At 45.8% G+C, this 27,979-nt stretch overlaps 2 protein-coding genes across 2 annotated transcripts; both read right to left on the bottom strand.

Moving 5' to 3' along the window:
* Nucleotides 1-1,543: 1,543 nt before the first annotated feature.
* rnf4 (ring finger protein 4) lies at nt 1,544-8,651 on the bottom strand. The gene is made up of 8 exons (XM_080008589.1): nt 8,517-8,651; nt 7,709-7,771; nt 6,054-6,300; nt 5,768-5,850; nt 4,287-4,299; nt 3,852-3,975; nt 3,043-3,094; nt 1,544-2,659 (listed from the first exon to the last, which is right to left on the bottom strand). Exons 2-8 carry the CDS (start codon nt 7,718-7,720, stop codon nt 2,510-2,512), a joined length of 681 nt encoding a protein of 226 aa, XP_079864715.1. The 5' UTR covers nt 7,721-7,771; nt 8,517-8,651; the 3' UTR covers nt 1,544-2,509.
* An 8,313-nt stretch (nt 8,652-16,964) lies between these two features.
* On the bottom strand, nt 16,965-20,033 carry selenot2 (selenoprotein T, 2). Its single transcript, XM_080008588.1, has 6 exons — nt 19,694-20,033; nt 18,889-18,999; nt 18,348-18,474; nt 18,057-18,144; nt 17,514-17,666; nt 16,965-17,140 (listed from the first exon to the last, which is right to left on the bottom strand). The coding sequence occupies exons 1-5, from the start codon at nt 19,909-19,911 to the stop codon at nt 17,545-17,547; spliced, it is 666 nt and encodes a 221-aa protein (XP_079864714.1). The 5' UTR covers nt 19,912-20,033; the 3' UTR covers nt 16,965-17,140; nt 17,514-17,544.
* Between the last annotated feature and the right edge of the window lie 7,946 nt (nt 20,034-27,979).

The raw sequence follows: 27,979 nt of genomic DNA, 5'->3' as shown, positions 1-27,979 counted from the left end.
AGGAGGAGAGGGGGAGGTGGAGAGGGGGAGGAGGAGGAGGAGAGGGGGAGGAGGAGGAGGAGGAGGAGGAGAGGGGGAGGTGGAGAGGGGGAGGAGGAGGAGGAGTATTTAATTTACATTTTACATACAATTTGCATTGCCCGATTTTCACTTCACTTCAACACAAAAGTGACTATTTTCAAGGTGCGCCAGTACTTCTCCGGATAAAATTCAAGCATTTCAAGCACCTCAAGGACCTGGTACAGTAAGGAGCCTGGGTCATAGTTTTCCTGTGACGTCATTCTTAAATGACTGTTGACATCATTAAATATAGAGACAGCGAGAATAGAGACACCCTGTTGATATTTTCAAACTAAGGTGTATAATGTTTTCCAGTCATTTCAACAGACAATCTAATGTTGCATTTATTATTATTATTATGTATGTTAATATTATTATTATTATTATTATTATTATTTTACATCCTCGCTTTCAATTTTCAAGAAGGGTCACGTTTAACTAGGGTTTAGAGGTCGGGTCAGCTTCTGGCATTACAAAATGAAATTCATAGTTCTTTAGTCTCATTGTCTATTATTTATATTAGTGTATCTACTGTATAATCTATATATCTATAATCAATGGCACTGTCATCTACTTTTCTAAGTGTGTATTTCCAACCCTGTGGATTCAATTCCCAGCATCAGCTATGTGGTGAAAGACATTCTAGAAAATGTGTATCACTTCACGATTTGAATAACAAAACCAGAAGGAATATCAGTGTTTTTTTCCCCCCCAAGGACATTTCAAGCACTTCAGCACACAAAGGTCTATTTTCAAAGTACTGCCGTACTTGAATATACGAGGACAAGATTCAAGCACTTCAAGCAGGCCCAAGGACCTGGTGAGAACCCTGTGTAAAGCAAGATTCCGATCAACTCCATGAAGATCTACAGCAAATACATGTGGATATTTCCGTCGTGAAACAAGGTTCCCTGGTTGGCTTCAACGTGAGGAGACGTGGCACAGCAGCTTCCAGGGTCTTTGAACAAGACCCTTTATTATTTTACAACCGTTTTATTGGAACAGAGTCACTAAGCCTGTGTACACGGAGTATACAGGTATGTACATTATTTACACAACACAATATACAGTATGTGGGCTGCAAACAGGAGCCAGTTTTGGCAGAGCTTTGATGAAAAGTGTAAAAGCGTCCTCTGGAGAGCCCCGCTGCTTCCAAACAGGAGCAAAAACAAGTTTCAGATTCAGAGGAGTCCACGTCCATTCAAACTCGATTTGGGGATTCGGAGGGGAGTACATTCAGAGACATATTCGACACGATGTTTTGCACACATCTGAGGCCCAGACACAAATGAACGGACAAATCGAGAGTCCACGTCGGCGCCTGTCGCTTGGAAAGCTTTCGTGTGGGGGTTTGTGGAGAGCTTGTGAAAAGAGGGTGGGTTTTGGCATTTCAGTCAAAACAAAACATGAATGTTTTTCAAAAGTAAAAACTGGTGTCATTTCCGAGACAAAGCAAAACAAACCAACCAACCGAATAATCAAATGGAAATGCACAGCAAATGTTTATTGGACCTTGTTCTAAATAACGTCAGTTTCTCACAGTACAATTTGGAAAAAAAAAAAAAAAAAAAGGAACAAAATCAATTTGAATATTAACCAATTGCTATGCTTTATGCAGCATTAATTCAAACAAATACGTTTAATAACTTTGCAAATATTAATTTGCCGACGGCCAACACTCAAGTACTGTTTTTATCAGAACTGTTTTAATCGTTAACTGAAATACATTTCAAACAACTGATAAAATTAAGTATTTGTGGAAAGGCCAGAACGAGCGCTGGGCTTCACTTTGAGAAAAAGCCCCAAAGTGAGTCGTCGCCCCCCCGCGTCCAGTTCCCCACACAGCTTCACATTCATCAAGGATTTTAATAAGGTATTTGTATCTGGGATGTTTCCATGTGTGCAAAAGACTATTTGAAGGCAAAAGAAGAAAAAAACAAATAGACATTCTTTGTCCCTCCTTTTTTTTTTTTTTGAAATCCCTGATGCGTTGGCGAGTGAAGGTCACCGCACGGAGCGAGTCGTCCGTGAGCTGAACTCCCTCCCCCAAACCGACGGAGGACGAATTAATAATAAAAAAAAAAAAAAACTTAACTTTCTGATCTAATGAAAAACAAACAGTTCATTCTCCGCTTCATGTCAAAGCGCTTCTACAGCCGGGGAAGTTACGAGAGGAACGACCGGCTTTAAACGAGGCTCCAACGCGTCGCCCAGTCAGAACACGGTGCCTCCGCTCTCACCAGCACAAATACATTGTTTATTGAAATTTAAATAATAACACGAAGAAAAATAATAATAATTATAATAATAAAAAATAATCATTTCTTTCATCTCATGCGAAAGTCACTAGAAGAGCAGAGTACTGGCTTCATATTTTAATAGAAAAAAAACAAAAAAAAAAAAAAAAAAACCCAAAAACAAAAGCAGAAGAAGAGGAGGCGGAGTCAGTTCAGATGTAGATGGGGTGGTACTGTCGATGGGTGAGCTTTTTCCGGCAGGTGGGGCAGGTGTGCGAGCGGGCCAGCGCGTCGCGGAGGCACTGGCTGCAGAAAACATGGCCGCACTTGGTGGAGACCACCAGTCTGCCGCTGTCCACGATCTGCGGCGGGAGGGGAGGGGGAGAGAGAGAGAGAGAGAGAGAGAGAGAGAGAGAGAGAGAGATCGGAGGTCAAGCGAGGCGCGCTGTAAAGTTAAGTTTTTAATCCATTCGTCCGCCGTCGGTTTTGGGGCGGGGGGCCACCCGCATCATCATCCTCCTCCTCCTCCTCCTCTCACTTTTACATTTCTGACCTCAGAACGTGGCAGAATCGCTCTGCAAAGCTTGAACCCGAGAAGAAGTCTAATCAGCCAAAACAGGCGTGGCACTCCCCTCCCCAACCGCTGTAAGACAGTGGATGGGGAGGCACGGCAGGGATCCGTGTACCGGCAGAGGCCGTTAAGTGTCAGAGCATCACGGCTCCATCAACCTCCAACGGCACCCACCTCTGCATACGCGTCCATACACACAGGACAGCTGATGGTCCCCGGAGTCGACCTGAAACACCAGGCACACGTTAGCTAGCGCTCTGTGGAACACCACGCTAGTAGTTGAGGAGTAGCAGCCGCTACATCATTCTGTGTAGCACATGGGAGGACACAATGACATTTCATACATTTATAGATCTATTTTTAATAAAATAATGTTGTGGAAGATATTTGAGATCTATCTATTTCTACATAATCGATCAATCACAATGCGGAATATCACATTTTTTGAAAGTACAGTGAAATTCTCACAGAGCCTCAATCTGTTGCTTATAGGCCCAGATGTGAATTGGAACAAACAAAAAATTGTGGTGATGGCCCCAAAATAATAATAATAATAATAATAATAATAATAATAATAATAATAAGTCACTCTCTAACTGTTGTTGTGGAGGTTTTAGGAGCGAAAAAAGGTCATGGGCAAAAAAGGATGAGTGAGCCACTCCCACTAGTCGCAAATATCACAACTATTTATGTTGTTCAACAACTTATTGTTGTTGGACAACAAATTTGCGAAAGAAATTATGAAATCGATGGAAAAAATAAAAATAAAATGAAAACAAAAAAAAAAAACCCTTTTCTTTAATTTCCCTTTTTGAACCCAGTCGGCGGCAATGAAACACAGGGTCTGTTGAGTTTTGAATATCTTAGTCGTAAACCTTCGGTCGGCATAACACCTCATCCACGGTCCACTATGGTGTACGTCATCATCATCATCATCATCCACCTTTCCCCTAACAGCAGCGAGGGCGTGGCGGCTACAGTACCTGGCTCGACTGCTGGCCTGCAGGGAGGAGAGTAAGGCAGCGTTGAGGAGAGCGGTGGCATCCTCCTCTTCATCGCTGCTCACCACATAACTCTCACTGCTGGTTTCCCTCCTGCTCTGGGAACCTGCAACAACACGAGTCACCAGGAAACAGAAAACAGGTGTAAAAAAAAACAACAAAAACAAAACAAAAAAAACCAAAAACACACAAAACAGGTAAAAACGGAAAACACAAAACAGGTGAAAAAACACAAAACATGTCAAAAACAGAACATCAAGCGTCGTTCCAGCAAACAGGCGTCCCACAAGGCAGCGTCCTGGAGTCACTGTTCCAACGATTGGTAAAATTAAGATTCAATAGCATTTAAACACAAAGACTCCCTCCAGGCGCTCAGGTGTGACGAGCAGGTCGTAAAAGTATTGAAAGTATTTTTACCTTCGTCCAGAAGCTGAATCCGGTTCCACGGCGGCCGGAGGTGGAGGGGGGGGGGGAGAGACAAAGACACCGTTTGTACACGACACAAAACAACTTCACTTCTTGACGACGCCTTCACGTCCTTTATCCTCTCACGTGTCCTTTCCAGTGATGGTCATTAATAAACTGACTTTAAGTCGTATTATTTATTAATGACGTTTGCGTGACAGTTTCCACTGAAAGCTTCTGCTTTGATAAGAACAATAGATCGTCTGCTGCCGTGCGGCGGCAACAGACGGTGAATTGAAAGTACATCTTTAATTGTGCAAATAAGTGGGATTTTGATGCACGTCGCTTATTTGGCTGCGCCGCGTCAGAGGCTTTACCACGTTTTTTTATTTTTTTAAATATCAACTATTTAATAATTCAATATACAGGAAACAAAATGGGGGGGGTTTAATACCATGAAATACCATATACCTCTGTATTTTGGGAGATACCGTACTGTGAGATTTCATAGTGTTTACATCCCTAGTGTGAGCTCTGCACCGTCACCTTGTTCCTCTAATATCTGAACTGAACCAAAGAATGAGGGAGAGCCTGTTTCAGAACCACCTGGAAACAGGTTTTACGGTCATTTATTTCTTCTTTTTGAGGATTTCTCTAAAAACGGGGGGGGGGGGGGGGGGGGATGCACCCGGGCGCGGTTTAAAGCGGCGACACCGGGATACCGGCTCCTATTCGCGCACGCTTTGAATTTTGCGTCACAGGTTAGGTTAAATTAGCAAAATAAAATGGAGAAATAAATAAATAAATAAATAGATAGCCTAGCAACCGCAGGGGGACTCGTACTTGGGCCAATCGCCCAAGCCTCGAATGGAAACCTTGAAATTCCATCACGTCGCAGTTTGTGCTGATGAACTGCGTGGACGTCAGGGTTCATCCAGCCACGCCCACGACCTTCACAGTGAAACCCCTGTGACTGAAACATTACAGCGTTTCCCCATTCTCCGAGAAGAGTGAAAGTTCCAGTTACAAGGGAGCGGCCGTATTTCACACGAGTGGGAATCGTATAGAGAGGCACGTGCGGTAAAGCTACAAAACAGCTGTTGTTCTTAAGAGTTGAAAGCCTCGCATGGCGTCTTGCTATGTGTAGATGAAAGCAGGTTGCATTGCTGCAGTATTTATTTCAGTATTTTACATTCTCTTGCACATTTCATGACTCGTTTCCAACGCTCGACCGACAGGGATCAGCCTGTGCTGCCACCTGTTGGATTTAATGCGCATTGAACCAGCGGTGTTTCTTTTCCTAAACCACTATCACTGCAGTACGTCACAGGACTGACATTTTGAGCACAGCCCGAGCAGACTCCCTATTTTAAAAACAGTCCAAGCACAGACATTAAAGAAAAACAACAAAAAAGCTTTATGCAAAAACAAATTTTAAGGCTAAGGAACAAAAAAATAGTGTTTTTGCATCACCCTGTAGTGAAGTTACTCACCACAACAGAATCATTGTTGGTCAGGTCAACAACAGCAGCTAGTTCGTTTCCCTCACACGTTAGGTCGACCACGTCCTCTTCCCCTAAAAACACGCGCGCGCACGCACACACACACGCGCGCACACACACACACACACACACACACACACACACACACACACACACACACACACACACACACACACACACACACACACACACACACACACACACACACACACACACACACCTCTCTAAACTCCTGCTAAACGAAGCGTCGGCACAACCCCATTGACCCCCATCTTACCAGCCACAGAACTGTCCAATACATCAATGGTTTCTGTGAGGGGAGCAGGGTCAACGGGCTGGCTAGCAGAGCTAGCGTCAGCCGGCGTGCTGCTAGCGTCAGCCGGCGTGCTGCTTGCGTCAGCCGCCGTGCTGCTAGCGTCCGCCGCCGTGCTGCTGGCGCTCCTTGTGCTAGCGGCCCGGCTGTTTTTACGGTCACTGCACCTCGTCCCCAGCGGAGTCGCAGACGTCCTCTTCCTCCTTGGAGTCTGGAAACACAGCAGCGCAAAGTCACGGCACCATTTGAAAGCTTGGAAATCAACCACCTTTCAGCCGCTCGCGAAAACCCACTAGCGTTGTTGTTTTGGTCATGATGCGAGTTTCATGAGTATAGGTGGAGATGGAAATGTGGATTGATGGGTGAGGTGAGATCAGTTTGAAAACTCAGGTCTGACACCGCCACACAGGTGGAAGATTAAAGATGCGGCACGTTAATAGATCATGTAAGATCCAACGAGTGACAATTTCCACAAAGTTGACTCGGGGGCCGCCAGCCAGTGGTTGGGAATCCCTGCACCAGAGGACGTGATGGTGATGGTCGGGGTTTATTTCCCCCTTTCATGGCTACATCTGTGGAACGACTGAACGTTCTGCCTTCAAAAAGTGAAACAAGGAGGAGAGGGAACGCCTGGTGCGTCGCATCTCCGCCCGACTTGGCACCCAACGTTGCTCTCTAAGGGAGCGTTCACTGTGCAACAAACAGGATCAACTTGTATTGAACTTTATCGCTCCTCACGTGTCAATTGATTTTCTTACGGTTAACAAAGCATTTATAATCCAATATTTATTCATAAAATAAAATACATACACAATCGAATGGAAAAAACAATTCTCTCTCTCTCTCTCCAAGGAGGTAAACTGTACAAAGGAGGAGGTCTGGGCTACAAAGGGAGCCGTCCTTAGAGTACAGCTGTCTCAAACCTGGTGAAGAAATCAACAGATCCCTGCGTACCTAGTTGTCTCTGAAGAGGGATGTCTGTACTCTCGCTGCCTATTTACCAGCTGACTGATTTGTCTGGTTTTCTTTTTGGTTCCTTCATGATCCAAGTTTCTGCGACACGACTTCACTGAAAATAATCTCTCTCTCTCTCTCTCTCTCTCTTTCAGTTTTATTTTCACAATTTTCTGGAAGATCACCACAGCTTATAACTCAAGTTGGGTTACAGGAAACGATATTCACAACCCCGTGGCCGTGTTAACATTCCCGATGCTGTGAACACTTAATATTCACCCATGACATGCGAGTGTATGACACCGAACACTCTGATCATCACTCTGATCGCCTCGTATCTGGTTACAGCTTCAGACAAAACCTGCTGAACATCCCTGCAGAGCTGGCACCGTGACATCCAAACCGCCTTTAGCGCTTGGATCCCTTCAATGGTCGCTTGCGGATATATTTTTACAATTATAATAATATGAAAAAAATATATACACACTTTGCCCCCTGTGTTCAACGACCATGGAGGCCTCTCTCCTGCCAACACTCATTTTAAAATAAAACAACCCAACTTGCGTTAACAAACTATTTAGTTGAATTCATTCCCTCACTTTAGTCACGCAACAACAACAACAACAACAACAACACAGTGATGTTTTTGGACGAGTGAAACTTACTGCGCTGCTCATGTTGTTAAAGCCTCCACATTCGCTCAACGGGAAGATTGTGTTCTCGACTGTCTGGAAGGACACAATAATAATCATCATAATAATAAATGAATAATCATTTTAAAAGCACATGACAAATAACGCCATTCGCTACAGACAGGTGGACGCTTAATTCGTCTTCACTGGAAAACCGCAAATAAATGTTAACACACAATAAAACCTAAGAGTGAAATCGAAAATCACAATAAATCTGTGTCAACAAAGGATTTGTCAGAAGTAGAAAATCATTGTTAACCGCGTTCACATTCATACTTAGACAATGTGATCAGCGACGCAGCTTTTCGGATTGTTATCTCTGTTCCAAAAAGGGGAGACACGGAGCCGTTGTCTACGGAGCCGTTGCCCCGGGGAGCTTCGCGGAGCCGTTGCCTACGGGGCCGTTGCCCCGGGGAGCTTCGCGGAGCCGTTGCCCCGCGGAGCCCCACGGGAACAACGGCACCGGTTTGAACGAATAGGTTCGTCAGCGGACGTTAGCAGCGCCACTCGGGCGGACGCGGCGGCGGCGGCGGCTTGAGCACGTCGGGGCAAACAGCGAGTAAAACCACCGTATTAAACACGGAGGGTGCGGGAGGGCGACGCGTCGGGTGCGAGGACGCCGCGGGTGGCCGCTCAACCCGCGGGTGAGGACGCCGGGAGGACCCGCTGCTGCAGCTCGCACCGGATGCTAGCTCATGCTAACAACAGCTTACCCGCCTCCGCGCTGCCACCAGCGACGTTCACCCGCGTGCGACCCCGGCGAACACCGGCGCCCTCTTACCCGACTCGGCGGCAGCGCGTCACATCGTGGGTTCCCGTCGCTGGGACCGTTCGTCGGGCCGCCCGCTCCGGACGGTTGAGGCTCGTTCCGAAGCCCCGACGACGCGAGCGAGGGAGCGGGGTTTGAACGCAGGGCGACGGGGGGCGGAGCTTGGAAGGGAGAGAGAGGGGGGGGGGGGGGGGGGGGGTCGAGCTCACCAAGTGACCGCGGCGTCACCGCCCCCACCGGAACCGGAACTGGTTGGAAAGGCTTTGAAGGAGAGAAAAAAAAAAAAAGATACGAATATGAAGTCAAGACAAATAAATAATAATTTAAAAAAAATAATATTTCTATATAAATAAAAATAATAATAATAATAATAGTATAAAATATAAATAATATGACGGCTATCCCATGAAACCGCCGCACCTCAACGCTGATACTTTGGTTTGAGGCGTCAAGGACAAAAACCTCGGCGCGGAAATGAAGAACTGATACGTTCCCATTCAAACCAGCGACTTTGATCGCCCACGACGAATTGAACTGAATTGAATTTCAGCTCCACCAACTGCAAACGTCTACACTGAATATATGCGGAGATGAACCAGCCGAGTGCGGGGAAGGTCAAGTTTGGGTTGCTATGGACTCTCGTCGCCCTTTCGGGGGGGGGGGGGGGGGGGGGATCACGTCCACTCAGTTGCATCGAGAAATAGGGAACATCTACAAAACGCACGAAAACGGAGGGAGAAAGGAGAAGGGTCGATGTTTCACACAAGATCGTCGCGAGATATTTTTTTCCCCCCCACCGGCCAAAATTCGCAGTCAATGCGAGTGATCCCCCCCCCCCCGAATATGGCGGCTTGCCCCCGGCGATGGGATGTCAGCTTCACATTCCCCATCACAACACTTGCTCCAAGAGCGACGAGGGAGAGTCACGAGGTTTTTCGAGAAGAAGCAGCAGAAGGGGAACTGACACCCGGTGTGGACTCCCTGAAGACGGAATAATATCTGTTGTTTGTTTACGGAGCGTCAAAAATAGGAGGAAGAGGCAGTAGATCCCCGATACTCGTAATAGAAAATAAAATAAATTTAAAAAAAGGACCCTGCACTGGCTTGTGTTTCACCACAGAACATCCAAACCTTCCTCCCACCTAAAGCCAAAATGAAACCGCTTATATACGTTCAGATGGACTCCAGCCAACCACCTCAGGGCCTCAGAGGTGAGCTACCTAATCAATAAAAAAAGAAAACAGATGAGCATCACTGCATACATTTTTCATTTTGTAATTATTACGTTTCCTAACTCGCGTGCGGTAACTTAAACACACTTAATCCAACGGTAATAATAAAATGTAGAATAAACAAAAATGGAAATCAGAAAAAAAAACCTTGACGTGGTGTAACCCGATTACCGTTGACGTGACGTCATCACCACGCGACAAACCCAGAAGTATCCGGCGCGCCGCGGTGGGTGCGTCGGCGTTTGCGAAGAGAACTTTGGCAGCTTAACGTTGAACTACGTCAAACTACTCGAAATGAAGGTGAATCAATTTAAACGGATACCGACGGTTTGTCCTAATGTTTCCAAAAGTGGAGTTACACGTTAACTGCAGATGTAAGAGGATTCAAGAGGTCTATTCGTCACATACATATACATACGTTCATACATACAGTACATGCGGTGAAATGTCTTTGCAACGCACCCGGAGATTATGCACAATAGTTACTAAACCGAACATAATAGCTAACCTAATTCCTACCCAGCTAACTAACTAACTGAAACGAACTAATTCCTAAAACGTGATGCAGTTAGTGAATAGAATAATGTAAATAAAATAAAATAAGACTCAAAGATAATTCAAAGTGGGGGTACAAAATAGAAGGGAATAGTGTATGGGATAGGCTATTTGTATATACAGATATGTGCAGCAAAGTGCATGTGAATAAAGTGAGTATGGAGATATACAGTACAGTATACAACGGTACGACACAGCAATTAAGTAATACAGATCAGCAAAACAGCGTAGTATGCAGTAGCCCAGTACAGTGATGCAGTATGCAGTACAGTATGCTACATACAGTACAGTAAGGCAGTGGGGCCTGTGTGTGTGACTCAGTGATTTTTGTCAGGACCCCTGGTGAGGTCAGCGTTGACAGTTCTTACAGCTTGCGGGGAAGAAACTCCGTCTCAGTCTCTCTGTTCTCGCTGTGTGACTGCGGAGGCGCTTGCCCGACCGCAGCAGCTGGAACAGTCCGTTGTCGGGGTGGTGAGGATCCTTCATGATCCTGCCAGCTCTGCTACTACACCTCCTGGTGTACAAGTCCTGCAGGGAGGGGAGGGTATTTCCAGTGGCACCACCCTCTGCAGGGCCCGCCTGTCCTGAGCAGTACAGTTCCCAAACCAGGCAGTGGTGTGGCCTTTCAGGATGCTCTCCACCGCACCAGAGTAGGAGGACTTGAGGATCCTCACCGAGACCCTGAATTTCTTTAGCTGCCTGAGATGGTTAAGACGCTGCCTCGCCTTCCTCACCAGAGCGTCTGTTTGTAAAGTCCATGTTAAGTCCTCTGTCATGTGGACTCCCAGGTACTTGAAGCTGCTCACCCTGTCGACAGAAGTCCCGTTAATCACCAACTGCACGTGCGTCCTCGGTTGTAATCCACGCCTAAAGTCCACAATCAGCTCCCTAGTTTAATTCAAATAATGTAGATGTATGAAACCAATGATATTATAGTGGATGTGTTTGTACTGTGATGTGAAAGTCAACGCATCGCCGGCTCTGCCCCTGTGCGAGCGGCGCCATAGTTGTTGCTGAAGCCATTTGAAGCTTTTAATTTTCACATGTCGTCAGAGCAGCGGTACGCCATCTAGCGGAAGGGTGACGTCAGTGCAGGACACTTTCACCTCCACGTCTTAATTTTCAATACGTTGTCACATGGATCTTTTCTTAATAAACAATAGCATTTGACTCAAGTGTAACAATACATGTTTTCACAAAAAATAAGACTACTACTGAGTTCAAGAGTTAAAAGGTGGCCTGGAAGTCTTGATGGGTGAAAAACTGCCACAGAAACCTTGCAGCCATGTTGAGTGAAACATCGACCCTTCTTTTTCTCCCGTCCTTCCTCTGTTTTTGTACATTTCGTGTATTTTAAATGTTTCTCTAAGCGACTGAATGGAAGTGACCCTGCAAAAGTGGTGACCGGAGTCCACAGCAACCGTCAAACTTCACATTCCCATTACAATGTACACCATTAATTCTAATTGCCATACCCCGGAATCTTGAGTAGTTGGGGGTTTTACCTCTGATCTTCCCCATGAAGCACCAAAGTCTGAACAGCAAAGCATCTACTGCCAACTGTAAACTAAGGACCACATAAAAAAACAGGAGTCACCCTTTATTTCCATCACAGGGTTTTCAGGGCTGCGAACAGAGTGGACAGTTAAATATGCTTCCGATCCAAAAGTATTCATCACAAGAGAAGGATCCATCACATGGGGCCAGTGCGCTTTAGATGCTGAAAGAAAACCTTAAAAAGGTGGTTCTACAAACCAAAGGTAAGTTCACATGAAGGTCAAATAGCAATTTAACAACAGGTGCCATGTTATTACTTGGAAAACTGAGTACGTTATTGAACAGTAATACATATATATAGTAACTTTTGTTTCCCATTGTGTATATATTTTTGTTGCTGCAAAAAAAAAGCTATTTTTCCAGAGGGAATTGAACTAATATAATATAATCAAGGTAATGTGTTGTAATGGAATATGATATGATATAAAATAACTGAATCTAATAATTTTATGACATAATGTAACATAATATAATCATATCATATAGTCTGCACACACACACACATTCAATACATATGTAAAAGTAACAAAACAAATGACCTGTCTTAGACGATGTACCAGTTATTATATAAAAAGGCAAATTGTTTTTTGGTTTTTTTTTACAGTGAACCTTCATTCTTATTTGTTGGGTATCTGTATCTCAGGAATGCTGCTCACCCCCAAGCAGGTGGCTTTAGGGAAACACCTCTTTTCCAGTATACATGACGTTATATGATGGGCTGGTGGAGTAGCACAGGCAGTAATTAACCTCAGTGAAGGAACAGGTATCACTCATCCCGGTCTGTGCTCCTCCAGCTCAGGTGTCTCAACGGCAGCATGTCCCTCACTCCGGATCAACAAATGCTGCTCTTATTTTCTGGTGTCCATGGAGACGGCACCGGTTTCACCCCCACGGCACCCTACCGCGTCCATACAATGACTGGGCAGGAAACTCGCGCGTGTTCTGCAGTGTAGCTACGCTGCACTGTTCTCCAAGTCATGGGAGTGTGCACATGTCGTGCAAGAGAACCTTGTATGGAAAGCAGTTTTAACATTTAACCCATAGGACCAACTAGTTACTTTTTAAAAGTTACTAGTACTTATATTTTAGTTACTGGTTGCTATTCCAACAGTTACTAGTAGTAACTACTTTAGATTTATGAGTGAAAATGTATTAGGTACTTCTAGTACTACTTATTTATTAGATACTACTTATTTATGTCTGTAGGCTGATGAAATGCATTTTCATTCATCTACTGGATGACTGACTGACAGACCGCACCATTACTGCAAGTTCCTAGGGTTGGGGTTGGTAGATTGGTGGTTCGATAGCACATGGTTCGATGCATACGACCAATAAACAAAAAGTCTTTCTCCTTCGCCCCCTTCTCTGCTCTCCATCTCTTTGGCCACTCCATTGTACACGTGTCAGTGAGAACACAACAGTCCTCAAACGCCATTTTCCACCACCACACATTTAAGTGTGAATATGAAAACCTATTTTGAATTCAACAGGTTTTTTTATGTTGTTTTTTTTTAACTTAAATTGTCTTGACGAACCCTCGTGAGCCTCGGACCCCGGTTTGTGAACTGGGGTGGCGTATCTGACGTTGGAACACATTTGCTTTAAAAAAAATGGATGAAGCCTTTCTCCCTCCTACATGGACTGGAAAACGACATCAGCTTGCGCTTCCACGGCAGTGACGACCTCCTGATGAACTCCCGCCCAAACCTCTTTGAGATGCCTTCCTCTTCAGGCAAAGCAGATCAGCTGCAGAGCAACTACGGCAGTGACCTGAGGTCCCTCCGGAAGACTGCGTTTGACACCATGACCACATCACCAAGACAGAACCCGCAGAGGAGGACTTGCAAGGGGCAGCAATTATTTTGATTTCATTTTCCCACGAGAGGCCGAGTTGTTAGTGCAGACAGTCTCAAACCGTGGGGTCACTTGATATGCACACAGGATCCTGGGACATCTACTGATGTATTGATATTTGATTATGTTTTTAATAAGAAATGTAGTTAAATAGGATTGAAATATATAATTTCTATATAATTAATTTGGAGCTCCCCCCATGTTCTGTGATATATTAACGTAGTCGATGCGATACTAAATTCACATGAACCAGTTTCCTAAAATGCAATGTGGAGTATGGCATTTTTGAAGGTAGATAAGATCCTTATTTAGCCTCAATATGTTGCATAAAGTGCTAAATGGAAACTGTCATAAAGTAAAGGACAAGACAAGGGAATACAACCCATCACCCTGTGTGTTGTGTTGTTCCCTACTATACTGATTGACCTACAGGGACATGCAAACAAGCATAAACATGCCAATTGTTGCTTAGCAACAGTTGTCCTCAGATAAAATGTGCGCTGAGCACATATGACTGAAATTTGAAGATTTTCTGCGCACACACACACACACACACACAAAAAACCCGCCGTCTATGAGGAGCGCTAATCTAAAGACGAAGAACAGCCCTGCGGAAATCTGTGGTACTCCCGCACTCATGAGAATGAATCTTCCCACGAGATGCAAAATATCTCGCAATATTTTGACACCAAAACAAACGTGGGTGCCACCGCGACAGCTCGCTGCCGTGGTTGTTTGTGCAGCGCTGACATTCTACACTCATCCGACTGAGTCACAGCCACTGTTCCACAAGTGGCTCCTCCACTCAGGAGCCTTCACTCAGCGCCGCCTTTCCGGGTTCCTGACGAGTCCTGCAGCAGCTTCTGCTCGGCCTGTTCAGCCACTTTCAGCGTCGTTCGCAAGAAGCATCACCGCAGGAAGGTAAACGTCAGCTTGCCACTGGTGTTGCGTGGGGGCTTTCGTTTATGGACATTACATTGCTCTTTTCATGGCTTGACTGTGTATTTTACATGTTGGTATTGATTCCCACAGATCTGCTTCCGCTGTGCGGTGCATTCAGTCCCGCTGCCTCAATAGGGTCAGATCAGACCGGCCAGAGTGTGCACGCGTTGCTTCCTCTTCCAGGTCACTCCCTTCTGTCACACAAACACACCCTGACTATGTGTAGACACACACACACACATACACACACACGGAAAGCAACAGGTTTTTTTTTTTAAGTCAGTACTGTACAGTTTTGAAATGTATTTAAGTTGAGTCCTCCAATTTCTCCGGACATTATGCTTTTTATTCCACAAGTCATCCTTACTCCACTCATCCTCCAAATGCTGGACCATCAACACGTTAAGTGTAACTAATAAGAGGTGAACGCATTAAGGCACACCTAGAAAGATGTGTGTTGGAAGACTTTTTACTTTTGAAACCTTAGGGATTTCACTTTAGCAGCTTTACTTTTTAGGGTAATTCTAGGTTTTATTTTTTTAATTATAAGGAGTATTTCAACAGCCACCTATATTAATTACATTGTTTCTTTTGAAGCGTCATCTTCGGACTCCAAAGATCTGGGTACATCACAATGATATTTTCAACAATAGAAAATACATATAAGTTGAATGGATGTTCTTGAATATTTTTCCTTGATATGCAAACAAAACATCACACCATAATGACAATCAAAAGCTTTAATTAGTCAAGGTAGACTTGTTTTAAAGCCATCAGATATCACATCTCAGTTACAAAAACAAATGGGGGCAAAGGGACATTTCTCTTTAAAATAAGTTTTCCGCAAAACTCTCGACCATGAAGCTACTTTGTTCATTGTTTCAACGCCCCGTCTCGAGTCTCCCAGTTTAGACAGAACGTTCTACGCCCATTCTATACACCCGACATGGAATCAATACAAAGAGTGAGCGCTGAATAAGACAGGGAGACAAAGAACAACTAAAGCGCTGAGGATGTGCAGCATCCACAACCTCCCATGAACAGTATTTCCCAACTGAGCACAACAAAGTTAAAATATCATGGTTGTCATATTTCAAATCTTTCCTGTATTGATTCCCAACCCGGTGGTTCAAATGGTCGTGCCAGTTAGTAGTTTTTTGACTCTGGTGGATTTCTGGGAGTAGAGAGCACTTTCTGTCATTACCCTGGTCAAGCATCGCTCCTGGCTAATCATGTGGTATTTGTAGGAACTAGGTAGAAAGTTCACAGTTAAGAGAATCATTACCTGATTATGTCATAAATATGAGACTAGAAGACGAAAAATTGCAAAGCCTCCCCAGACCGAAAAACCTGACATGGAAATGAGCGGAAGCACAATTTTAAAACTTATTTTCTGACGATAGACTGAATTGACACAAACGTGGAGTGTGTAAATAACTTATTGTATAACTTTATCACCAAGTTGCACTGCCCCCTATAGGCTTAAACATACACCCAGGACCGCTGGCCACACCCCAATTATGATGTCACAGGGAGACTCTTTCCAAACGTCTCACTGAGACGCCGCACACGGCCATCGTGATTAGGGCGTGTCCTTTAATGAAAGGTTGTTGAAAGTTTCAACCCACGGAGGCCAGTGTTTAGCAGAAAAACACAATGTTTACATGAACCCCATCACCCAGAATATCACCTGCATACACTTCCAACTGAAAGCCATGGCATTCTGTAGCTGTAACCAAGCCATTATTACTTGGTAACCATTATTATAAATTATTTCATTACTATGTAATAAATTACATTTTTTACCCAAAAGCAGGAACAACCCTTTTGCGTGGCTCCACATGATATTAAAAAGGCTTTTGCGTATAATAGCAGTGCAAGAAAACCCATCCATCTACACCATACAGCACAAACAACCCACAACAGAAGCCCCATGAGAGAAAAGGTAACGCAAACCATCATTTAATCTGAGTTGTGCTACACTGGGCCAGACCAACTCTTCAGTCGTCAGAAAAACAGCCTGATATGCCAGGACCGGTCCATGTGTACAACATGACGGCTGACCATGACTCAGGTTCCTCCCAAGTCCCTGTGTGCGCAGGCAGACAGACGGCTTCCAGGGTCAAATTGTAAACTTGGACACAGTAAACGTCAGAGGAGGAGCGGAACTTATAAATGAGTCTTCTGATATTTGGTGGGAAAACAACCTCTACTTTGCCCTTTAACATCGCGTATCACAACTTGGAGACATGACAACACATCAGCACCGAGGGCACGTTTGCCAACACGTGCGTCGCGTTTCGTATCATGGAGCCACTTTTTCCAAAAGCAGCAGTGTTGCAGCGGAGGTGTATCCTGGGAGCAGGAGGAGCGCCGGGTTTATGGCGGGGGACATCTGGCCGGGCCACACAGGGGACTGCTTTAAGGCCGGGCCTTCATTAACGCCACTGGGTAGACGATCCAACTGAGCCAGGAACCTCCTGAGCAACACAGCTAGAGAACAGAGAGAAAAAAACACAAAACAGGCAGCATCTTAAAAGAAGGCAGCCAGAGGGTTTGTAATGGAGTATAGTTTTTCGTCCTTCGAGATTATTCTGTAAAAACTCAAATGTTAGGCGACCGGGAAGGTCCCGAAAGGGCGGATCCCTCCCTCTGTGAACCCTCTCACCCCAATGCCAAGTGACTTTCTGTGAATTTTCTAAGACAATGGATGCCATCAATTTCTACATACAGTGTGGGTTTGTAAAGCTCTTTGACACTGTGCTGCGAGTTAAGCTGGACGAATAAACTGGGTTCGCATGTCAAAGTTCTTAAAGACGTTTGAATCAAATCAAACATCCCAACTGAAGCTCTGCGATGCGTTTACCTGCTCACGCCGTGGTCGAGGCCCTGTAGCACTACGGGGAGGAGAAGGACATTTGATCCACCTGGTTCATCTTCATGTGGTTGTCAAGGATTTGGAAGACTTCCTGGATGTTCGGGACGTAGCCGGACTGCAGCTTGGACCAAATGGGAACATCTGTACACGAGAAAGAGGAGCAATAACTTTGAAACGTGACGGATTAAAACACGGAACAGATGCAGTCTTTCGGCATTTCCGCTGCAGTCCGATCCGACCGCTTGGCTGACTCCGAGATCTTGTTTCAAATCAAATTGATTCACTTGCAGCATCGAATGTGAGTAATCTTCCAGTCTTTGCATTCGGCTCAACTCTCACTGCAAAATCTGGCATGAAAATCTTGCGGCGTCAACCAACAGGAAATCTGTGGCGAGTTTACCGGAGAGTCCAAAATAGCACCGGCACCGCCTCCTTCACAAGGCAACACAGAGGAATGTCACAAAGACAGCTTCTGGTGTGATCAAGGCCTCCGGCTTTGTTCCGTCCCGAAAATTAGCCGACTTGACGTACCGTTGAGCACGATCTCAAACGCCCCGGTGGACAGGAAGTGAGTCTCCAGCATGTTGCTCAGGAAGAACGCCATCAGGCACGAGAAGATCTGGGGGAAAAAAACAAACAAAGAAAAGAACAAAAAACACACAAGTTCATTTACCAGGTAGAGAGGGGGCAGGGTTTTTGGAGTAAACAATACATTAGAACATAGTCACAATTTAAATTTGAATTAACGCTCAAGATTTTTGAACCAATAGTTGACCGTTAGGAGAAATATTCCCCAAGGTGTTCAAGGCCCCCTGACCTCACCTTGTTCTCCTGGCTCCAGGTCCAGGCCCGTGGTGTCTCCAGGCCCAGGATAGGGAAGGGGTTCTGTCCGCTCACGATCAGGGTGATGGCGAGCAGCTTGAAGTAGGAGAAGAAGTTACCTAAATACCTACAGGGGGGGGGGATTAGAATCAGCAACAATACATTTTTACGGCACCAAAATTAATCACGGAAGATCTAGGATCATGGTTAATATAGAGTCATAACTTCTCACAAATCACTATGTGTCAATATAAACTGTGAGCAAATACATATTTGTTAATTTAGAAATATGGAGAAATACTTTGGGATCTTCAGTCCCAAATTCTACTCAAAGCGGGACTAGCTTCTTTATTTTATTTATGTGGAACAGGAGCGGCGATATTTATAACCTTTTCCACTATCAAACGATTCTGAATAATAAGTATCCAATAATACCCAATATTAAAACAACTACCGTGTAAGCATCTGCAGATACAGAGACACCTGTACGGCCCCAAAAAAAAAAAAGCCGTTTCTGGGCGGAAACGTGAAGGCATCTCACTTGTTTAGGGGAGTCGGAGGGTAGTTCTCCCCCTCGATGCGGATGTCCGGGTACAACTGGCCGATGGCCCGAGAGTACTCCTGGAACACCTTGCTGTACCCTCAGGAAATGCTGCAAAAGGAGGTAAAACCACAAAACCCGGATGGATCCTTTGAGGAAATACTCGTGACTTGCTTTCGTAACCGGATTACTCATCAGTCGTCATCGTCTGACCTGTTCCTATGTCATCCACGTTCCCGTGTCTGTAGTCAGTACAATAATCAACTTGACCGGGTTAACGTGGCGATCTACACACGGGTTGACCCTCAAAATGGCCACCTCCGCACAGTTGATTATTTGACGTGCAGGTCTCTTTTATACTGATGTCCATCTATATCGGCCAAACTATCCACATTGTTTACGGGATATCACCAACTGCCGCTGTTTGATCAAATTCACCACGGCATAGTCTCACTCCGACGCACGGCGGACCCCGCCACTAACAATGCAAACAGGTGCACATGCAGGACAAATACATCGAATGGCTGTTTCTCATCAATTGTCCAGCCGAATAAAGCATCGAATATGGGAGCAGCATGGGATCCTTACGCAAAATATTCTGACGGATTTACCACTTTAAGATTTCACATTTTATTTTTGAGCACGGTACGCGCGGTCACCCGCACGCCGAGGGATTAAAGGGTGTAGACCGAGCCTCCGCAGGATTAACCACCTTAGCGCTGGCAGGCTAGCTGGCTCGAGCAGCCTCACACAGTTAGCCTAACGCGGCTAACAGGGCTAAAGCTAACTGGACTCCGGCTCTCACCAGTACTGGAACCTCAGTACGGGCCCGGTGTACAGGGTGTGCTTCCCCGGCTTGGCGGTCTCCGGGTCCGACGGGCTGCCGGAGGACAGCCCGGGGCTCTCCGGGGCCCGCTCGCCCTTCTGGTGACTCAGGCTTCTCCCCACGTAAACGTCCCGTAGGGTGACGGCGGTGAACAGCAGCAGGGCGGTCAGAATGCCCGTCTGGGTGTACTCGGCCATGTCGGGCGACCTCTCGGGGGCTCCGGAGGACCGCAGCCAGAGACCGGGGGCGGAGCGTCGGAGCCTTAACACCGGGAGCTTCCCAAAGCACTCGCCGAGCGGCGCTTCTCCTTTCCGGCGAGGGGAAGCGGCGGCTCGGAACTGGCGACCACGAACGAGCCGCGCGTAGTGAACGAACCCTTCAAAAGAGCCGCTCGACTGGTTCCGTTCCGTTCGTTCGTTGTTTCGTGACAGAATTACATTTGGTGTTGTTGTTGTTGTTGTTGTGGTTGTTGTTGTTGTGGTTGTTGTTGTTGTGGTTGTAAGCCCCGTCTCGCTCGCTGTGCGTTACGTCATCAACCGAATGAAATGGATGAAGGGTGGTAAAAACCGAACGAGTCCTTTTCTTCCTTTTTTTTTTTTTTTTTTTTTTTTTTACCGATCGAGCGACTCGTCACGATCCGAATCTTAAGAAAAGGGTCGAACCGCCCATGACAAGTCGAACGCAACGCCAGGACGCGAACAGCGCCACCCGCTGCCCCGGAGGAGCTCTGCGGGTGGGGCAGCAGCTCCGCAGGGCGGATCTGGAAAGACGATCCATTTGGAAGCAACGTCACTACCATTCATTGTTTGTGGCCATATAAACAACTTCATTTAACAGGACCAATGCATTTAGGTGAACGTGTGATTGATTAGGGAAATTTTAGGGATGGGATTTGGGCTTTTATGACCTTATCCAGTTTGAAGGGAGACACCCGATTATTCAATGTCAAAATACACACGTCTGTCTGTCTGTCTGTCTGTCTGTCTGTCTGTCTGTCTGTCCGTCTTGGTAGTAGGCCACACTAACCTCATTCAAGATTCAAGATTCAAGAGGTTTATTCGTCACATACATACACATGCTTTCATACATATATGCAGTGAAATGTCAGTGCAACGCACCCGGTGATTACACACAATATGTCCGAGACTGAACACAGTAGCTACCTAAGAATTTCGACTTGAGTAACTAACTGATTCCTAAAACGTAATGCAGTAAGTCGAATGCAATTGAATAAAATAAAAATATATAGAATAAAATAGATAAAGGGAATAGACTTATGTATATGGGATAGACTATTTATGTATATCCAGATATGTGCATTAAAGTGGCATGTGAATAAAGTGAGGTAGTGTTTGTGAGACATACAGCACAGTATACAACAGTACGGCGCAGCAATACAGTAACACAGAACAACCCAGAACACTGACACAGTATGTGGTACAGTCTGCTACATACAGTACAGAAGGTAGTGGAGCCTATGTGTGTGGCTCAGTGAGGACCCCTGGTGAGGTCAGCATTGACAGTTCTAATGGCTTGCGGGAAGAAACTCCGTCTCAGTCTCTCTGTTCTCGCTGTGTGACTGCGGCAGCGCTTGCCCGACCGCTTCCCCTTCTGAATTTGCGTCAGTGGAACACTCAGCAGCTGCTGTTTTTCTGACCAGACGGAGCCCTCTGCTTCAGGTGACCGTGGAGGCATTTACGAACAGCATCGAGCACTTTGTACGCTCAGCGAGGGATGTCACGAGACGACTCTGTTTGATTGCTGCAGATCTGTCTTTTAGGAGCAACACAGGGTCCATGAAATTTATTGCCTCTTGTTAAAAATGTTTTTATCGTGGTGCCTAGAGGAACCAAGGCCACTTTACACACATTTTCCCCAGTGTGAAAGAGTGTTAAATGTAGTGGAGGAAGAGGAGATTAAATGACACCATAAAAAAAAAAAAAAAAAAAATACACCATCCAGGTGTCACTTTGGAGTTTTAAAAGTGAGGCAGAAGTTCCAGAGTTGTGTTCGCGGTAGTTGATGCGACACCATGATTATCATGGGTTAGATGGTGTCATCTTTCATATTGAGGGAACCACGGAAGAGGTTGATTTGAAGTGGATTGTCTGTGTTGAAGGGATTTCTCCACCAGAAGCGCCAGAATTCCACCTGAAATTAAAGCTTTTTTTTTTTTTATAATATCCAGGATTATCCTCAGATGATCAACCTTCTGATTGATTGATCGATTGATTGATTGATTGGTTGATTGAGTGATTGACCCCACCACCAAAAAGGGCAAAAGTGTCAAAACAAAAAATGACATAAATATCAAACATGTTTTATGTTCAAGCAAAACAACCCAACAGATTACCACTTTAAATGATCATATTTGATAAACATGTTCATGATTTTGATTTGTTGGAGGACATGCAGGCGGGTGGTGTAAGGGAAGAAGATACGCAGAACAGAAGGTGTTGGAGGCAGATGATCCGCTGTGGGAGCAGCCTGAAAGAAGAAGAAGAAGAAGAACAAGAAGAAAAGAAGAAGAAAAAGAAGAAGAAGATGGATAACAATTGTTATCAGATTTTATTTGTGCTTCTGTTTTTTATTTTTATTTTGCATTAATGCAGATTTGTGGATTCGATTATTTACGCATCTTTCCCCTCCCCATTTATATTTAAAATGTAATGTATTTATTGTATTTCATGTGTTTGCGGGTAGTGACGCCGGCGACCGGCTGACACTGAACACCAGGTGGCGCTGTCCGCCCTCGCCACGCTTGGTGTACAGGGGTGGGATTCGGCGGCTGTGCCTGTCCTGTGTTCCTGTGTCAAACCAGTGCAGCAAGTCCACGGTCGCAGCCGCCATGAATAATTCACGCCCCCCGGCCTCCGCTCCTCTGTCACTGTGGTGAGGCCTTCGATCTGTCACACTCACCTGGATATGACTCCCATTTCCCCCCTCCGCGAGAAACAAAAGCTTGTTTTGGGCATGCTGACACGCACACGCACACACGCACGCACGCACCCACACACACACACGCACACACACACACACACACACACACACACACACACACACACACACACACACACACACACACACGCGCGCACACACACACACACACACACACACACACAGGCAAACTTTTTCTCGTCTTGTAACCAAAGGGACGGTACTTTACCTCCCTCTCAACACAAACTACGGAGAATAATTGTGGACATGTGGACACACACACACATACACACATGCGCACACATGCACACACTCTCCCTGCAGATAGTGAGGGGAAGAGGTGTATATGGATGATGGCAGCTGTGAGCTCTCTGAGACCGCTGCCCTGAGCTGAGTTGGATTAGGAGACGTCTCAGTAATGAGGAAGGGAGGAGACGGGATAGGAGGGAAGGAGGGAGGAGTGGGAGGGAAGGGAGGGAGGAGAGAGAAGAGGAGATGAGCATGAAGAAGGGAAGCAGGGAACCAGCGGATCATGGCAACATTTCCACAGACGGCAACAAAACGACAGTGTTATCCTGCTTCATACAGACCTACTGGCCCATATAGACCCACCTCAAGGACCAGTAGGTCTGTAGGAGCCAGTGGGTCTGTGGGGGTACAAACCCACTGGCTCCCACAGACCTACTGGTCCTCGAGGACCTACTGGCCCCTACAGACCGACTGGCCTTCAAGGACCTACTGGCCTTTACAGACCCACTGGCCCCTACAGACCTACTGGCTCCTACAGACCTACTGGCCCCTACAGACCTACTGACTCCTACAGACCTACTGGCTCCTACAGACCTACTGGCCCCTACAGACCCACTGACCCCTACAGACCTTCTGGCTTCTACAGACCTTCTGGCCTTTACAGACCCACTGGCCCCTACTGACCCACTGGCCCCTCCAGACCTACTGACTCCTACAGACCTACTGGCTGTTCCAGACCCACTGGCCCCTACCGACCCACTGGCCCCTCCAGACCTACTGGCTCCTACAGACCTACTGGCTGTTCTAGACTCACTGACCTCTCCAGATCTGCTGGCCCCTCCAGACCTATAGGCCCTTACCTACCCCCAGACCTACTGGCTGCTACAAAACTATTGGCCCTTACAGATCAATTATCATCTTACAGAGCTATTTGCTTCCTAATGGTCTACTGGCCCCGACAGACCCAATGTCCCCTACACCCCTAATGGCCCCAACATATATTTTTGTTTTCTACTGACTTACTGGCCTGTACTGACTTATTTATGTCCTACAGACCTACCGGCCCCTCCACACCTAAAACCTCTGCAGATGTAATGTCCCCTATAGACCTTATAGCCCCAACGGAACTTCTAGCCACAATAGATCTATTGACTGATACAGATCTACTGGCCCCTCCAGACCGACGGGCTACTGCAAATCTACTGGCCCTTACAGACGTATTATTATCGTTGTCCTACAGGTCCACCGGCCCCATAAACACCAAATGGCTCGGGAGATGTAATGCCCTGTTTAGGCCTAATAGTCCCTACAGAACTGCTGTCCCGTACAGAACCACTGACTGCTACAGACCTACTTGCCCCTACACACCCGAAGGCTCCTACATCCTGAAAGGTTGGAGACAGTATGTTGACAGCACCAGCTTTTAACAGCAGATGTCTTGTTGACCTCCATGACCTTCAGTGTCTCTCACTGTTTCCTCTTCTTTTAATGCTAGTTTGACGCTACCACATCCCCCTGGATCAACGATACTTTTCACTTTATATGTGTGTTCTGCTGATCCCATTTCCATACATTGGCCCACTCTCCACCCACTGCTCTCCATCCCGGAAGACTAATCCCTCTTTAATGGCCCTCAGCAAGGGTTCTTCCTTTTCCTCCTGGTTTTTCCTAACCCCCTCCGTACGCTTGCAGTTAGGGGAGAACTGTCACGGAGTGCCATATAAATATACCTGACATGACTTGATTTCTTGTGACAGGGCTATTTCTGTGTTTTCCTGTGCGCTACTGTCTCAAAATACAATGGTGGCTGCATCACAAGGGAGATCTGGGAATTGTCACTAAAGTCATTGTGATGCAATCAGTTCGAAATTAATTTGAAATAATATAAATGAGGCCGCAGTTGAAATTCAGTAACTTTACTTGAGAATGTTTATTATCGTAGCTTTGTGCCCGGGAGCCACGGCCTCCGACGAACGCGGGGAAAATCATTCCACACCTCGTTCACGGAAAACTCAACACACAGGCTAATTTAAATTAAACCGGCAAAACATCCCCCGCTTAATAAGAGTCAAATCCTCTGAAAAAGTCTAATGTTTTCTATTTGCAGAAAGAGTCTGCAGTCTATGCCTAATGGATTTCCCCAATTGGTTATTCACAGCCTACATTAAAATTTCCAATGAGAGATGTCAAACAAAGTACATGAAAAAGACCTGATTTGTAAACAGTTGAAGGCTAGGAGGACAATAGGTGCACATACACATGGAAACATCAAAAGAGACAAATGAAGTGAAAAACACAATTTATCTGAAGGAATGTACTGTATAGTCAAAGCTATAACTGACCTTGGCTGTTTGGAAGTTCAACATTTCAATTTTTTTAAATTTAATTTGGACATTTTCCAGCCCATTCCCACGAGATCGGCATCATGACGCATTTCCAAAACAGAATGTCTCAGAATCATTTCATTCGGCTGTAAATATTAAACACTGAAGCAAGGCAAAACCCTAGCGGGCTATTCTAATTACATTTCGACGTCGAGACTTTGAAGAAAATATAAATTGGTTCTCAATGTGTGTGATGACATGATGGTTGGATCCACGAAGTGCCGCTGCTTTCCATTTTCATTTTCAGCGGTCTGTTCGGAGCAGAAACTCCCCGTCAGTTCGAGTGCTGCAGGGAACCAAGTTCAGTTTGACGGACGGTTGAGCTGTATCGCAGAATCCCAATCCATTTCTGTTCAGTAGATGCGAGAAAAAACTGCTGTTTTTTTTTTTCATCACCCAAGGTAATAAAGAGTAGTGAAAGTGAAAATGACCTAGAAGACCTAAAAAATTTAATATACTGTATATACAGTATATATATATATATACATATATATGTATATGTGTATATATTTTCATATACTGTATTTATTAGCTGGTTCAGACACACCACAGTTATAAACACCATCACCTCTCGATCGTGTTTGTTTAACAGCTTTGTCTTCATAAACTCCTGTCGGTCCCTTTCATCGCCACGTGCCTAGACCACTTTGTTGCCACACAACTGCTTCTTTCCAATGCACCACTGTCCAAATAGGTGCCTGGGGAACTTAGTCCTGGGACTTTGTTGATTACATGCTTTATGACGTGTAATTGCGCTTGACGGCTGAGTGGTTTGGAGAGGTTTCCTAATGCGAGATAATCAAAGCGGGGGAGGGGGGCGGGGTTGACGTGATGACATAGATAGCAGCAGATGGATGAGGAAGAGAGTGTGGAACTCTATGGAAAAAAACAACACAGAGTGGAACAGTATGCGAGGAAGAGACACCATCTGTCCAAGTGCTAACTGACCACGGCTGAGGTTATAACGTGCTAACTGCTTGGCCCCTAGAGGGAACTCTGCTCTATCGTATCCCGATCAAAACAAATCGAGGATGATCCAGCTGGACTGCAACTGGAGTCCCTTGCTTACCCGAGGGCACTCCATCCTTAAATGTTATGTTTTAGCCCATTCACAGCTCATACCGCAGTGTGCTTCCAAATGCAGTCCACCTTCCTCTCACTTTGATAGGAAATAGTCAATGTCCTGGGAGACGGACGAAGCAAATAGACGGACACTGTAGATTCCTCATGTATTTCAATGTTAAGAGTGTTCTGCTCCTCACGGGGCCTACTGCCGTGGATGGAGGAGGGAGATCTCCGCTCTACATCATCATGATGGAATGTGATGGCTGGCCTTGAAGGCAGCCGGCACCCAGGGGAACGGTGATCTGCTGGAGTCTGCCGGTATCTCAGCCGACACTAGATGTCACCGTCGGCCCTTTTCTAAATCTACCGGCGTAAAGTGGCTCCAGCGTTCTATTTGGCGACACTCTTTAAAATGGGCATAACTGTAAATAATATTGTGCGTGTATTTTGATACGCAAATTACTGCTGGCAAAGCGATTGTGCTGCGATTACACAGGGAAGTAGGCGTGGTAATGGGAGGCCATGGGAGGTAAATATTTAACACTCTGGTGAAACGCAGGTCATCACATGGAATTATGACACGCTCACAATGCCCGTCAGCTGGAGACCGGCTCTGAGCCTCATAAAACAGCACAATGCATTGTGTGTTCGTTGCTCTGAAGGGAGAGAGGATTATATGGAGAAACTTGGGGGGGTGGGCGCCATGTCTCCGATCTCACAGCAGATAGCTCAAAAGTGGATTATGCACCCTGATATTGAAGGGACCCCATCGTAGAAGTTTACTGGGGGCCAAAAGATGGGGGCCACAGCAATCTATCAGCGGACCGAGGGGAAGGGACGCCGCGTCGGATAAAAGCACAGCTCGCCCCGGGTAACACTCCACAGAGGAAAAAAACAATAAGGGGGGAGGGCGTAGCAGCGTGGCGAGAGGGAGATTGGAGCCGAAATCCCCGGGGGGAAGCATGGAGGTCTGTTCCGGCTGGGTGCTTATTGAAGTCTTACTTTCATCGGTGAAACGGGTAGCGGAGGAAATGACACCCGCAGCAGCCGCTCTGGCTGCGTGCTACGTAAGTTCAAGTTTGAATTAGGATCAATCAAGTCAGGGAGAAAAGTAAATGACCACGCAAATGATCTCATTTCACTGGTTTTACCGATTATAAAGCAGGCGATTACACCTTGCTTTGTGCTGTGCATCAGAAAAGAATACAAGCGCGTGTGTGTGTGTGTGTGTGACAAGTTGCTTTCATAAACACATCGCACATATGGAAGGACGGGAAAAAGCTTTACAGACACCAACTGTTGTGATTTAGGCGGTTTGACCAGGGGTCAAGGGAGCGACAGTTATACAAACAGAGACCTGGCTGCTTCAAACATAAGAGCCAAGGTTGCGTGTTCCCGGGTTTAGAGTCAGTTCACGATCAAAAGCCGAAGTTAAGAAGCCCTAAAAACGATTATGGCACAAAAAAAACCTTGGTAGGAACTGGACGTTAAGATTAATCCCAAAATAATACTGTAAAAATAAATCCACTTCTTTCGCCGCAGTTCAAACTAAATTGCAGATGGATAAAAACTTTGGCGGGAAAAGTGACTTACAACCCCTCCTCCCGCCGCCAAACAATTTTACCGCTAG

This window comes from Zeus faber (genome assembly GCF_960531495.2).
Source record: "Zeus faber genome assembly, chromosome: 10".
Lineage (NCBI taxonomy): Eukaryota > Metazoa > Chordata > Actinopteri > Zeiformes > Zeidae > Zeus > Zeus faber.
Note: the sequence above shows the minus strand (reverse complement) of the source record. Positions and strands in the feature narration are given on the sequence as shown.

Coding starts and splice junctions, on each gene's coding strand:
- rnf4 (XM_080008589.1), bottom strand. Junction 3,095..3,851: donor CAGGCCAGCAGTCGAGCCAG/GTACTGTAGCCG, acceptor CTGGTGTTTCAG/GTCGACTCCGGGGACCATCA. Junction 2,660..3,042: donor GTATGGACGCGTATGCAGAG/GTGGGTGCCGTT, acceptor CTCCCGCCGCAG/ATCGTGGACAGCGGCAGACT.